General features: G+C 45.7%; 1 protein-coding gene, 1 long non-coding RNA gene and 1 other non-coding gene across 3 annotated transcripts in view; 1 reads left to right on the top strand and 2 right to left on the bottom strand.

Annotated features, from left to right (window-relative positions):
• The window catches only part of LOC131107465 (uncharacterized), a 48,375-nt gene extending 34,912 nt beyond the window's left edge, over positions 1–13,463 (top strand). The window contains exons 4-5 of the long non-coding RNA XR_009120260.1: positions 12,809–12,862; positions 13,336–13,463. This is a non-coding gene — a long non-coding RNA (uncharacterized LOC131107465). The remainder of the gene's footprint in view (positions 1–12,808; positions 12,863–13,335) is intronic.
• A 448-nt stretch (positions 13,464–13,911) lies between these two features.
• Positions 13,912–14,795, bottom strand: rps29 (ribosomal protein S29). The gene is made up of 3 exons (XM_058057181.1): positions 14,626–14,795; positions 14,163–14,262; positions 13,912–14,046 (listed from the first exon to the last, which is right to left on the bottom strand). Exons 1-3 carry the CDS (start codon positions 14,685–14,687, stop codon positions 14,038–14,040), a joined length of 171 nt encoding a protein of 56 aa, XP_057913164.1. The 5' UTR covers positions 14,688–14,795; the 3' UTR covers positions 13,912–14,037.
• Positions 14,796–15,281: 486 nt separating this feature from the next.
• Positions 15,282–15,369, bottom strand: trnay-gua (transfer RNA tyrosine (anticodon GUA)). The gene is given in 2 exon segments: positions 15,282–15,317; positions 15,333–15,369. It is a non-coding gene; the product is annotated as a tRNA-Tyr (tRNA).
• Positions 15,370–15,444: the final 75 nt, after the last annotated feature.

Raw genomic sequence — 15,444 nt, 5'->3', positions numbered from 1 at the left:
GATTATAGCGGCGCATGTAGACACGCCATTGGAATATTCCTTTCCATGTATACCATTGCTTTCGGAAAGGTCAATCGGAAAGAGAAAAAGTCATGTAAACGTGGCTACAGACAGCTTTTGAGTCTCGCGGTAATACCGGACAATGTCGACTCAGCGTTTTCCCTCCGAGTATGCTGCAGAATTTACATGGAACTGTATCAAAAATACATTTGAAGTCTATCTTTTGCGCCACGTCGAAACGCAATGTGCATTAGACGCGTGTGAGACGCCAGACGGATTAAAATAGAAGCAATTTGAAACGCACACGCCACATGGTAAGATAGCCAAACGACTGATATTTTTGTTGGGGGGCTGTTTGGTCGTTTTCAAAGCTGTAACTCTGCTCATTTTGATCCCAAAATAATAATTCCAAATTCCAAAGATGGCAGAGGAAATCTTTTGGCGGATAAACCAAAGGCTTTGTTTTATCCTGCGATGTTCATGCAGGAAGTCGACTGGTTATGCGATGGTAGAAGGTGAAGCTGATCTGATCTGAGAGCAGATACAAGCGGCAGCAAAGCAAGCATGCCAGTGTTGGGGCGGTGTTTCGTGTGACATGGAAAACAGCTGGCGGCAAATTAGCACCTGAGATGAGCTTTGAGGAGACGAGCCTGATTGCGGCCCGACCACAATGTTTAAATATGCATCCGCCAACCTGATTTTGACGTTTTATTAACTGTGGGCCCGGCCACGTGCGAATCTTTATTTAATCACCCTGCCGTTATGAATATGCTGATTGTGCCTCAATGCGGCGCACTAATCATCTTGTTCTTTGTGACTTTTGCGAGCCGGAAAGGAGCGCCGCCTGATGCCTGACGCGTGTCCTTGAGGCGGCCACTTTTCTACGGTAAACAACAACAATGGTTACCTTCCTATTCTGCACCACTCCACGGCCACAACATTAGGTACACCTGTCCAACGCCATGTGTTTTTTTTTACTGTGGCTCCTGTGGCGACGTACTATTTTTATCTCATCTTCTATTTCATTTCATAGATTAAAAACACAATATGTACTGTATACAGTATGTAATATTACATACAAATATGTTTCAAAACAAATACATGTAATTGTACAAGAATAGAGTCCTCATATTAAGAAAATTAAGTTGAAATCCATCCATGTTTTATGCCGCTTATCCTCACTAGGGTGGGGGTATGCTGGAACCTATCCCAGCTGTCATTGGGCAAGAATCGGTGTACACTCTTGACTGGTCGTAAAGTTGAAATATTCAAGAAAAGTTGTAATTAGAAACAAGCAAAGTTGCAATTGAGGTTGGTGAAACGTTATATAATACTCCAATGATGAAGTCAAAATATTATTATATTAATAAATGATACAAATAGTAGCTTTTCCTATGATTAAAAAAAAGCAGTACAAAGAGGTCTTGTGTTATTTAAAGGTTAAGTGTGTGTTTTCTTCCAGCTTTTGCTTAAGCTGCATTTAAGAATGAAATAACGTTTTCTCATGAGCTTAGGGATGCACATCCCATCCTGCGTTGTTGTTGTCTTCACCGTTTAACCTCCACCACCAAAAAAAAAGGCAAAAGAAAAGCGTGGAGGATTAAAATGCAGAAGGTGTGAGATGAATGCGAGCGTGCGTGCAAACCACCAGAAGGCCTTCTTCACACCATCGCCAGGAAAAAAAAAAGCAAACTGCTGTTCAGAGATGTGCGCTCGGTGACGACGCCGAGCCCGAGGAAAGTTTACGCTCCAGATGTTGTTTGTTCTCTTCAGGAGAGAAGAGACGTTGAGAGATGGCTGCAAAACTTTTCTGCAGACGAGGCGTTAAAACAAGTTTGCACTCATTAAATATTCCACTCAATCAGCTTGCACGTAGAGGAAGTATTTTCAAAGTCCCACACGGACATGCTGTTCCCCTCCAATACTGCAGGTGGCAGTAATGCACGGTGCAATGCTTTAGACCACTTGGCCCAAACAGGCTGGAACGTCCATATCCAGGTTTTGGAGCTAAGAAGGACTGGAAGACATGAGGATTTATTGATGAGTCCTACTGAAATATCATGACATGACTACTAGCGGGAGGGGGAGGAGCCACCTGACGTGGCCCAGCAAGGTGCACTGTATTCGGGCACACTTTTGGAGCAGCTAGTGTTCTGTTGTGGAGGTCAGGAGAAGCAGAGTATAGAGGGGGAGAAGCCACCTGCCGTGGCCCAGCAAGGTGCACTGTATTCGGGCACACGTTCCGAGCAGCCGCTGTTCTGTTGAGGAGGTCAGGAGAAGCAGAGTATAGAGGGGGAGGAGCCGCCTGGCATAACCCAGCAAGGTGCACTGTATTCGGGCACACGTCCAGAGCAGCTGGTGTTCTGCTGCGGAGGTCAGGAGAAGCAGAGTATAGAGGGGGAGGAGCCACCTGGCATAACCCAGCAAGGTGCACTGTATTCGGGCACACTTTTGGAGCAGCTGGTGTTCTGTTGCAGAGGTCAGGAGAAGCAGAGTATAGAGGGGAAGGAGCCACCTGCCGTGGCCCAGCAAGGTGCACTGTATTCGGGCACACGTTCCGAGCAGCTGCTGTTCTGCCACGGAGGTTTCTGGCAAATCTTTTGACTTTTTAAATGTCTCGGCGATGGCATTTCAGGTGGCTGTTGAGGTTTTTTGTATGCTCCTTGTTTTGTTTTGTTTTTATTTGATTTGTTTACAAGTGAGCTCAAGGGAAGATGACAGGCATTGTAATGTCACCTCACTAGAGCGTTTTTACCCATTTTGGGCTATGGTAGTTATATGTAATATTATGGCATATAAGGGCATGACATGGTAATTCCCTCTTATCAGTCTGGTAATGATGGCTTTGATAATAACTGTGCGCCCCAGGCACATACACAATGTCACCACCATCAGATTAGAAAGTTTTGCATGACGCCCGGTGAAAGGCATCAGTGCTGTGGACAGTCAGTCCTTGCTCTCTCCTTGACAAAACGTGGAATTGTTTGGAGGCTTTGGAAGATGAGGCTTCATTAACACGTTAATTCAACAATCAATCAATCAATCGGGAACCTCCAGCGCGAGACGCGCAGGCGGCGCCACGGATCAATGGCACTCTCTCAGACGCTCAATTTCCAACCTATGGAAGTATCTGTGTCAAATAGTTTTAGTTTATAGGTTTGAGTATTACTCCCTCGCTGAAGTGGGGAGTATTTTACACATGTACCTGTACATCAATCAGGTGACAAACATCATAGTGAGGATGGACGATTGGCTGACATTGATGTTTCTCTTCATGTCATGCAATAGACCCACATTATTATGTCTGCTACATTGACTAACAAGAGTGTAAAGATGACTATAGGGGTGTTATTTTATGTCTACAGGGCTCTAATAATGTTACAAACTATATTGAGAAGGTGGTAAACACATTTTGTATGTCTTATGTTCTCTTATTATGTCTAATATATCGGACAATAGGAGTGTAATGATGACTATAGGGGTGTTATTTCATGTCTACAGGGCTCTAATAATGTTACAAACTGTATTTAGAAGGCGGTAAATACATTTTGTATGTCTTATGTTCTCTTATTATGTCTACTATATTGGGCAATAGATGTGTAATGATGACTATAGGGGTGTTCTTTCATGTCTACAGGGCTCTAATAATGTTACAAACTATATTTAGAAGGCGGTAAACATATTTTCTATGTATTATGTTCTCTTATTATGTCTACTATATTGGGCAATAGGAGTGTAATGATGACTATAGGGGTGTTATTTTGTGTCTACAGGGCTCTAATAATGTTACAAATTATATTTAGAAGGTGGTAAACAGGTTTACAAAAGTATTCCATTTATTAACAAATTGGCTCTCACCCCATTTAAGACAGTGGGCTGCTGAGAGTGGTCGGTTTGTTTTTTTCTGCCTTAGAGGCTTGAAGCCCAACGGACGTGGCTGTAGGCAACCTCCTGGCGTGTTGTTTTGAAATGAAGAGCTGAAAGGGCAGCTGAGCGAGCATCCATAAATAAATGCAGACGGTGACTTTGAGTCTTAATGGAGAGCAGCGGAGGACAGGCGAGGACAAAGTGTGCTCTTGATAGTCGTCATCTGCTTAATCACGACCCTCGGCGCCCGGCGCCGCTCGCCACTTCATCACAGCCAGGGTCAGCCTAGGTAAAGGACCTCGGCCCTCCTCGAGGTCGACGAGCAAGTTTGTTGTTTTACCGCGGCCTCCGCGCAACTGATGTGCAGCCACGCGTGTTTGTTTATGCGGGACGCAGCTGCCAGCGGGCGAGGTGACGCGGGAGCTCCTCTCTCTCGCTCTCATCCACCACTCATCTGTGAGAACTTCCTCCTAATGACATCTAAAGCACCCGCTGTAATTAGAAGCTGTCTGGAAAGAGGACAATTAAGTGCCGTTGCGGCGTTCCCTCCCACCCCACGACACCCTCCGCCGCCCCGCCCGACTCTGAGTCAGATTGAAAAAAAAAAAGATGGATGACTTGGATGTTTTGCAAATGAGCCGCCTTATATGCAAAATTATAAGCGGGATGGATTATTGTGATGGAAATCCAGGCGAGGGCATGCTAATTGCTCATCACCCGACCAGGCTGCCTCGTCAGCGGCATGAGCCAGCCGAGTCGGACTCGAACTCGGACTGGGACCTCCGCCAAGGCCGTACACGCACCTCCTATATTCATCATTCATGCATTATTCACAAGAAAACGCAATGAGAACATCAGATCACATAGAACAAATATTTCCTCTAAATTTTGACTTTCCTGTGATGATTGGCTACGGGACGTCACAAGGTCGGACTTCCTTTTATGGGCATCGTACTCGGCACAACAACTCTGTTTCTTCTAAAGCAGGTACCACCAGATGCTGCTTTAGAAGCCTAGCAGATGTTTGGACCACTTGGCTTGGGGACACAACAAACAATAAGCTCTTACGCTAGCTTTATGATATATTGGTCATGTACGTATTAGCATGCTAGCACCCATTGCTGCGGTGTCCTGCTTCGTCTCCACTTGGATGCCCTTAGTCCGCTCAGTGAGAAGCCTGCACACCAGTTGTTGATGATGGTGATTGTGATGCATTCGCTGCGGCAGATGTCAGCAGAAGTAGAATTTAGCACGGCCGTCACTCTCGGATGATGACAGGACTAATTGGAATAAATGTGGTCCGTATCACACGGAAGCTGCAGTCGTCATGGGAAGGCTTGAGAAGCAGCTTCCCTGGTGACCGAGTAGACCACAAGGAACCAGGAACACCATCTTTGTAGTCCTGCAGCCCCTGCATTACATCTCCGGTCCAGCCTGAGGTGTCAGTGTTACTGGCGGGGGGGTGTAGGTGGGGGGTCGGTCATGCCACCGGTAGTTCACTTATCAAATCCCCTCTTTTTCCCCCTCCCCCGACCTTATCTCTGTCTGTCCCTGCTGCGTTAGAGCCTATAGCTATCAGCTGACTGCACCCTGCTTCATCCCCACATGAATAAGTGCAAGACCCCGGGAAGGCTTGTCGGGACGTCTTTAGATTTCCTAAGGGATCCACACGCTCCTGCCTGCTGCAGCACACACTATTGGAGGATGTGTGCGAGCACCAAGACCCACATCCAAGTATGTGCAGTACTTCATACAAAGACCGACGCAGGTATTCACTTTGTTTCCTGTACTCTTCATACAACACAATGACAAAATATTTAGTACACTAGGGACACAAAAAGTCATTACAAAGGTCTTCCTGTGCCGAACGTCCATGAGTGACATCAGATTTGAAGGTCTCTAAATGAAATGGAAAGGGTGGGGGCTAGAAGAAATTCATATCACAAATAGCAGGTAAGCTCCACATGGCAGACATGTTTGTTTTGACTCGAGCAGACGCCATCGGCATCCAAAGGCATTTATTGGCACATGCTGATCACATGCTTTTCCACATATTCCACATCCGAAATTCATTGATCGGTGGCCGATCGATCAAAGCAGTCCTACTTAGAACAGAAGTTCTAAAAAAAAAACATAAATAAGAAACCGTTACATGAAAAACCCCAAAACGTTTTGTCATTTTTTTTGGTTTTATGTCCAAAAATTCATTAATTCATTCATTTTCTACCGTTTATACTCACAAAGGTCGCTGGATCCTCTCCCAGTTGTCTTTGTGCGAGAGGTGGGGTACACCCTGGACTGGTGGCCAGCCAATCACAGGGCACATATAGACAAACAACCATTCACACTCACATTCATACCTATGGACAATTTGGAGTCGCTAATTAACCTAGCATGTTTTTGGAATGTGGGAGAAAACTCACGCATGCACGGGGAGAACATGCAAACTCCACACAGAGATGGCCGAGGGTGGAATTGAACCCGGGTCTCCTGGCTGTGAGGTCTACACATGTCCAAAAATGAAAAAATAAAAGTTAAAAATACAAGAGAAAATGCTGAGAAAAGGATGGACGAGCTTCTAAACAACATGATTAGAGCCCTCTGGAGATGAAATAACACCCCTATAGTCACCTTTACACTCTTATCACCCAATATGGTAGACATAATCAGAGAAAAATAATAATAATACACATTCATACACATTCTAGACTCCCACATATTGGTAGGGAGCAGGTGTACCAACAAAAGAAAGAAGTAATGAAAGCTAAAGAGTGATAGCTTAAAGCTAGTGTATAGTAGGATTCCTATTGCTGCTAGAAAAGGAGTGTGCAGGTGTAGCTAATGAGCCGTGGTGTCCTATCGGCCCCAAATGAGTTTGGTGCATGTGAAGGATGTTGCTAGAGCATGGACGGCGGTCATGGGGAGGAGTTTGTGTGCTCCGTCCAGAACGTTGTGAAGATGAAAAGTCCAGCAGCTCCTCTGCAAGCGAAGATCTCATGATGCCTCACCTCCTCCTATCGTCCTGACCTTCACTCCGTCTGCCGTCTGCAGTTGCTGGTGGAGGAACGAGGACGCGATAAAGACGCTTTTCATTTCCTGACGCCGCTCAGGAACGAACGCACGCCTCTTATCCGTCTGCTGCTTCCTTTTCCGAACGTGGAATTCCTGCACTTGAGGAGGAAATGGAGTGTTGAAACGCAAGCGATGATGAAACGTGCTCCTTTAGAAGACAATACTGGGCTCACCACAGCAAGGCAGGGCCTCACCCTTACTCATGACAGGATGTAGGGGCCACAATTACAATAACACCCTTATAGTCGCCTTTACACTTTACTGTGGTGGCATTAATGTAACATGACTGACACCTAGTGGCCAGTGTAGGATACTACATATCACAAAGGGCCATCTGAATGCCTGATATTTGGATTTGACTTCATCTAGATATTTTATGCTTGCTTCATTTAGGCCAAACATTGATAAAGTTTGCTTAAATGTGAATATTTTTGACTAATGGACCGTATTTAACCACAAAACGGCATAGATTAATTCATGAATGACCCAGAGTGACCCCCGGGCCACCATTTTGTCATTTTTTCCACCCCTGCTTTTGAGCCCTTCTGGCAAAACCACAAGCAGAAGCTTTTGTGGATGACGGCAGGAGAAAGATCCGCCAGTTCTTGACGCCTGGATTTGCGGCAAGCTGTGGAAACATTTGGTATCCCCCCCCCCCCCCCCAGGTTGCATGTGCACACAAACTTGAGACGCATCATGTGCAGACTTTCATGTTGGCAACTATCAATGTCGTCAAGTCAAGTCTTTTGACCTCAACTATATGACACGTGTTGAGGCATCCATCCATCTATTTTCTATGCCGTTTATCCTCAGTAGGGTAGCGGGGTATGCTGGAGCCTATCCCAGCGCATGTTGAGTCAGCTATATGAAATAGTTTGTAGTGTTTTTGCTATTTGCTATTTCACTAACGGTGCTGAGGCAAAGGGGATGTCCATGTGCGAGTGTGTGTGTGTGTGTGTGTGTTGGCTTCGCCACGCTCCCTGCAGCAGATGGCAGCGTTGCGCTGTGCCGAGGTGACTAATAGCCCATTAGGCCACTCCAAAGTACAGCCTGCCTCCTTTCCAGTATGAGCACACCTGAGCAGATTGGACCGGACGCTTTACACCCTTCATCAGTCCTCCGACTTCAAATATCAGACACCTTGGACTCTCTGCAGTTGAGTGGATTGCTAAGAATATAACCTGTGTTGCCTGCGGCTGATGTTTTTTAATTGGCCCTAAAAAATAGCATTTAACAAGAAGGATGCATTCATTCATCCCAGCTATCGGGCGAGAGGCGGGGTACACCCTGGACTGGTGGCCAGCCAATCACAGGGCACATATAGACAAACAACCATTCACACTCACATTCATACCTATGGACAATTTGGAGTCGCTAATTAACCTAGCATGTTTTTGGAATGTGGGAGGAAAGCGGAGTACCCGGAGAAAACCCACGCATGCACGGGGAGAACATGCAAACTCCACACAGAGATGGCCGAGGGTGGAATTGAACCCAGGTCTCCTAGCTGTGAGGTCTACACATGTCCAAAAATGAAAAAATAAAAGTTTAAAATACAAGAGAAAATACTGTAAAGTATGGACAAGCTTCTAAATAACATGATTAGAGCCCTCTGGAGATGAAATAACACCCCTATAGTCACCTTTACACTCACCTTACACTCTTACACACATTATAGACACATATTGGTTCTTGGGGGGCGGTGTTACTTCTTCTACTTCTACTTCTATAACCACATTCATACCTATGGACAATTTGGAGTGGCTAATTAACCTAGCATGTTTTTGGAATGTGGGAGGAAACCGGAGTACCCGGAGAAAACCCACACATGCACGGGGAGAACATGCAAACTCTGGCCGAGGGTGGAATTGAACCCTGGTCTCCTAGCTGTGAGGTCTGCGCGCTAACCACACAACGCCCGTGCAGCCCGGATGCTTTTTTTAAATGGAAAAATTATAGTCAAAATTGTTGAGAAGAAAAAACAAAGTCATAAGTCATAATTTTACAAGAATAACATTGAAATGGGTGGCACGGCGGTGTAGTGGTTAGCGCGCAGACCTCACAGCTAGGAGACCAGGGTTCAATTCCACCCTCGACCCCCCCATGCATGTTCTCCCCGTGCATGCGTGGGTTTTCTCCGGGTACTCCGGTTTCCTCCCACATTCCAAAAACATGCTAGGTTAATTGGCGACTCCAAATTGTCCATAGGTATGAATGTGAGTGTGAATGGTTGTTTGTCTATATGTGCCCTGTGATTGGCTGGCAACCAGTCCAGGGTGTACCCCGCTGGAAGACAGCTGGGATAGGCTCCAGCACCCCCCGCGACCCTCATGAGGAAAAAGCAGTAGAAAATGAATGAATGAATAATTGTTGGACAATGATCTTCTGGACTATGAGTTGCTAAGTTGCTTGGTGGCGGCCATGTTTTTCAACCCATCTTGTTCAAATTTGACACACACATGCTCGTCTGTCCCCTAAATAAGCGTACCAAATTTCAGAGTTTTGGGGTCAAGGCACCCCAAAGTTACAGTGGGTGTTTAGTAGAGCTGTGTGACACATCACCTCAATCCGCCCCTAACAGCGCCACCGTGTGGTGCATTTGCAGGCAGAGGAATAGCACAGGCGGCACAGTATGGCTTGCATGTTTTCACCCATTTTCAGCCGTACACGTCATACGGTATAGAGAGTATGAATCTCCATGATGCGATGAGGAAATGTCACAGTGGGTCCCCGGAGGCCACGCACACCTGTGAGCTGCGAATCAATGCCACATCGCTTTAGGGTCTTTTTTTATTTTTCTTGTTGTTGTTGGTGCACAGTTGAATGGAAGCTGAAGAAAGTGAGTCCTTTAAATGTCACCGCCTGCTACCTCCCTTCCTCTATCCTCCTCTTCCTCCGGCCTGCACTGCACGGGCCCAGCGAGACGCCCGCCCGTGTCATCTGGGTCTCAGCTGAGGGCAAAGGCAGTCACGCCAGGCAGGGATCGCTTCATCACACACAAAAAGGTTTTTTTTTTTTTTTTCCAAGGGAATGCCATGCATGACGTGAGTCACTTCCAGCCAATCACAGGGCACATATAGACAAACAACCATTCACACTCACATTCATACCTATGGACAATTTGGAGTCACCAATTAACCTAGCATGTTTTTGGAATGTGGGAGGAAACCGGAGTACCCGGAGAAAACCCACGCATGCACGGGGAGAACATGCAAACTCCACACAGAGATGACCGAGGAAGGAATCGAACTCGGGTCTCCAAGCTGTGTGACCTACGCGCTAACCACTCGTCCGCCGTGCAGCCCGTTATAATATTAATGTCTTTTATATTTCGTCTTCATTTCTTCCAATGTGACATTGCATGATTGTATTTATTCTACCTCAGTGGTGGAGATGGTTAGCGTTGGAGATGGTTAACATTGGAGATGGTTAGCGTTGGAGATGGTTTGCGGTGGAGATGGTTAGCGTTGGAGATGGTTAGCGGTGGAGATGGTTAGCGTTGGAGATGGTTAGTGGTGGAGATGGTTAGCGTTGGAGATGGTTAACATTGGAGATGGTTAGCGTTGGAGATGGTTTGCGGTGGAGATGGTTAGCGTTGGAGATGGTTAGCGGTGGAGATGGTTAGCGTTGGAGATGGTTAGTGGTGGAGATGGTTAGCGTTGGAGATGGTTAGCGTTGGAGATGGTTACTGGTGGAGATGGTTAGCGTTGGGGATGGTTAGCATTGGAGATGGTTAGCGTTGGAGATGGTTAGCGGTGGAGATGGTTAGCGTTGGAGATGGTTAGCGTTGGAGATGGTTAGCGTTGGAGATGGTTAGTGGTGGAGATGGTTAGTGTTGGGGATGGTTAGCGGTAGGGATGGTTAGCGGTGGAGATGGTTAGCGTTGGGGATGGTTAGCGTTGGAGATGGTTAGCGTTGGAGATGGTTAGCGTTGGGGATGGTTAGTGGTGGAGATAGTTAACGTTGGAGATGGTTAGTGGTGGAGATGGTTAGCGTTGGAGATGGTTAGTGGTGGAGATGGTTAGCATTGGAGATGGTTAGTGGTGAAGATGGTTAGCATTGGAGATGGTTGGTGGTGGAGATGGTTAGCGTTGGAGATAGTTGGTGGTGGAGATTAGTGTTGGAGATGGTTAGCGATGGAGATGGTTAGCATTGGAGATGGTTAGCGGTGGAGATGGTTAGCATTGGAGATGGTTAGCGGTGGAGATGGTTAGCATTGGAGATGGTTAGGGGTGGAGATGGTTAGTGGTGGAGATGGTTAGCGGTGGAGATGGTTAGTGGTGGAGATGGTTAGCGTTGGAGATGGTTAGCGGTGGAGATGGTTAGCGTTGGAGATGGTTAGTGGTGGAGATGGTTAGCGTTGGAGATGGTTAACATTGGAGATGGTTAGCGTTGGAGATGGTTAGCGGTGGAGATGGTTAGCGTTGGAGATGGTTAGCGGTGGAGATGGTTAGCGTTGGAGATGGTTAGTGGTGGAGATGGTTAGCGTTGGAGATGGTTAGCGTTGGAGATGGTTACTGGTGGAGATGGTTAGCGTTGGGGATGGTTAGCATTGGAGATGGTTAGCGTTGGAGATGGTTAGCGGTGGAGATGGTTAGCGTTGGAGATGGTTAGCGTTGGAGATGGTTAGCGTTGGAGATGGTTAGTGGTGGAGATGGTTAGTGTTGGGGATGGTTAGCGGTAGGGATGGTTAGCGGTGGAGATGGTTAGCGTTGGGGATGGTTAGCGTTGGAGATGGTTAGCGTTGGAGATGGTTAGCGTTGGGGATGGTTAGTGGTGGAGATAGTTAACGTTGGAGATGGTTAGTGGTGGAGATGGTTAGCGTTGGAGATGGTTAGTGGTGGAGATGGTTAGCATTGGAGATGGTTAGTGGTGAAGATGGTTAGCATTGGAGATGGTTGGTGGTGGAGATGGTTAGCGTTGGAGATAGTTGGTGGTGGAGATTAGTGTTGGAGATGGTTAGCGATGGAGATGGTTAGCATTGGAGATGGTTAGCGGTGGAGATGGTTAGCATTGGAGATGGTTAGCGGTGGAGATGGTTAGCATTGGAGATGGTTAGGGGTGGAGATGGTTAGTGGTGGAGATGGTTAGCGGTGGAGATGGTTAGTGGTGGAGATGGTTAGTGGTGGAGATGGTTAGCGTTGGAGATGGTTAGTGGTAAGAACGGCTTCTGCTTTTCTATGGCCACATGAGTCAGCTGATTATGTGAAAGTACTTTATCATACGTGTTATCTGTGCTCACACGTCAGGCATAGTAATACATGTTGATCCGCTCCGCTAACAGCTAGCTCCTGTCTGTTGCTGATTTATTTCACTGCATTGCAAAACAAGCGAGCCAATGCACATTAGCGCCCCCCACAGGACACACACTGATGATTCCAAAGAGGCGTAACCGTGACGACTGTCGGGTCAAACAAGTTGAGCTTCAGCCCCAAAGATCACAGCGACATTTAATAATCGCACGCCACCTCGTCCTCGCCGCCCCGAGGGCCAAGAAGGATGGAGATGTTCTTCCTCCGCATCCTAATGCGTTTGTCTGCCGGGTCAAACGCCGAGGCAGTGACGCCGCATCCCTCCAGCTGGCGGCCATGCTCATGAATATTCATAAGGCGTGTGAATACAGGTGTGCTCTCTTCACACGCTAACCTTTCAATTCACAGCCAGTGCTTCACATTTAACAATTTCCCGCACAGTCGGACTGAAGCTGATGGGTGAATGTGATTTGCATGCACTTTTTATTGAATTGTGGGCGCCATGGAAAAACAATCACATTTTACTTAAAAAGCCCCCCCACCCCCAAGGGTCACCTTCTGGCTCTTACTTGATCAAATGTCATGTGAAAACCTCTTGGTTTATATCTTCCTTGCAGGTGCACTCAGCCTTCGTGTTAAAGTTGAAATGTGATGCAACACTGCCCCCACAGGTAGGCCGCAGTACTGCCACAGCATATCAACAACAGCGCTGCTTTTAATGGGCCATTTGTGCAAATAATAATCTTTCCCATCCTGTCGAGAAGCGGAGGTTGCACATTCCTGGATTAGAATTTATGATTAGGCTTATGAGTAGGTTCTATTTGACCCCCCCAACAGGAGGAATGTGATATAAAGCTCAGCTCACACCTCGCGGGAAAACACTTGACGATTAAAAAAATGGTGTAAAAGCAGTGCAGTGAGTTGATTTATGAGATTGGGAGGTAATGCGAGGCTTAATTGATATTAATTGGATTATGGGGTATACTGTACCTGATGAGTTGATCTGGTGCTATGCGTTTATCAGCGCTTAAAGCAGCTAGCGTGGTATTTCTCACATCAGCACAACAGAAAGACACATTGTGAAAGTTTTTTCCCAAAAGAATTCAAATACAGCACTTGACTTGTCTGTATTTCTTCCTTGCAGGGGTGCTCCATGAGGGCAAGTCTTGTGCACAGCCCCCCCTTCAGGTCTTTTTGGTTCAATTGACAGAGATTGGGATGCTAAAAGGTGACGTCGCTCTTCAGCAGAGAAGCAAAGATGGGCTGTTGCTGCCATCTTGTGGTACAAATACAACCCTTTTTACAAAGGTTTTTACAATTTTTTGGCATTTTTTTACCTTAACGCATACATTTTTAAACTTGAAGTCTTTTTAATGCATGTCTTGTTTTTACAATTTTGCATGGTCTCACTCCCATCCTTGGAAGATTTTATTCAACTGAAGGCTGTGGCCGTGAAGGATTGAAGTATTTATATTATACATGTTATTAGGGTCGCACACCTTTTCAGCATGATGATCAACATGATCCATCTCTAGAGAATGGGATCATGTACTACCACAAAATAAATATACCACAAAATGTATATCAAATCTAACCAGTAAATGTTGAAAGTCAGTACTAAAGATTAGTATTATAATCAACAAGCATACGTTGAAGCCTCTCAGTGTTGGTGCTCTGACAGTGAATAGTGTGTGTCAAGCTTTAAAAACGCAGTAAAACATTTAGTTTGGAAAACAACTAACATTTATTTGCAGGGTGTATAACTTGACATCTTTCATCCGGCCTTCCAGGTAACATTTGGCCATTTGATGATTGCCGAGGACGCCTCTGCACAAGATGACATCATTTAATCCAGCTGTAAAGCAAAGACAAGCCCAGGTGAGATTCAGGACCATTTAACTTACTTGCAGTTTATTTCCCAGCAGCATATATAGACACCCCCCACAAAAAAAATGGGAAGATGCGACTCGCCTTGACGAAGCCGATGTCCTTGGCGTACTGCCTGAAGCACTGGCGGCACATGTTGAGCCCGTACTTACGGATCAGACCGTGTCTGTTCGAGCAAACCCGGCTGGGGGAGAGAAATGCAGTTTTAGCTTTCATGAAAACAACGCTCACATTCTAGTACAGATGTAGCATAACGGAACCAACCTACTACTCATATTTAACATTTAGCATAAATAGTGTACTTTGACACGTCTACCGAGTGTGCTTTACGACTCATACGTTAACAGTAGATGTGTGGCTTATAGACTTGTCAATATGCTAGCTGGGGCTAGCTGTTAGCAACGCGACGCCATGTTTATTCCTGTCGAGCCTCCATGCGGTGCTTGTTTGATGATCAATTCCACGAAAACGGGAAGCCGCAAACACAGCCAAACCAACCCATCTTAGGAGACAAACTATCGTGGAGTGCTACGACAGCGAAACTGACCATGATCGAGATCCCTGTCCGAATTTTCGCGGGTGACTCCAATAGAGCTGCTGGTGGCCCATCTTGTCTTTCGCTCGAGCGTCGAAAAGGAAGACGGTGGGGTGCGCGTGCGCACATGACGGTTCCGGTGCCTGTTCTTCTTCTGTGGTTTATCGGGCGGTTGGCAAGCAGCTTTCGGTGTGCATTAACGCCACCGTCTGAACAGAAGTGCTTAACAGAATCGAAACTCTTCCTTAATCTATTCAGTTTTTCTTTAAAAAAAACACGTGTGTATGTATATGTATGTATGTATGTATATATATAAATATACTTATAAAACATTTAAAACGTTTAATTGTAAAATATTAGCAACATTGAATCCTATCTTTTCCTGTTTAAATGTATCCTCCAATGCACTTTATCTTCTATTGCTACTGTCTGCAACCTATACATACATATTGACAAGAAGTAAGTGTATATATATATACTACAGTATTTACACTGTTACAGAACAATATGAATAGACAAAGCATGTTTATTTATAGAGCACAATTCGTACACAATGTAATTAAAAGTGCTTTACAGAAAAATCATTTCATAAAATCCATTACATAACATAAAAAGAATAAAAATGACATACACAACTGTCATGGACTTGTTTTCTATGAAAAAAAAATTCCTTCGAGCCGGATTTGAACCAGCGACCTAAGGATCTCTGATGTATCAACCTACAGTCCTCCGCTCTACCAACTGAGCTATCGAAGGGATGTACACATCGTCGTCAACAATACAATATCTATATTCTCATTCACGGTTTTTAACCATTTAGTATATCGATAT

Source organism: Doryrhamphus excisus, chromosome 19, assembly GCF_030265055.1.
Source record: "Doryrhamphus excisus isolate RoL2022-K1 chromosome 19, RoL_Dexc_1.0, whole genome shotgun sequence".
Lineage (NCBI taxonomy): Eukaryota > Metazoa > Chordata > Actinopteri > Syngnathiformes > Syngnathidae > Doryrhamphus > Doryrhamphus excisus.
This window is presented reverse-complemented; position numbering and strand designations above follow the sequence as displayed.

Coding starts and splice junctions, on each gene's coding strand:
- rps29 (XM_058057181.1), bottom strand. CDS start 14,687: ATGGGCCACCAGCAGCTCTATTGGAGTCACCCGCGAAAATTCGGACAG. Junction 14,263..14,625: donor GGACAGGGATCTCGATCATG/GTCAGTTTCGCT, acceptor TCTCTCCCCCAG/CCGGGTTTGCTCGAACAGAC.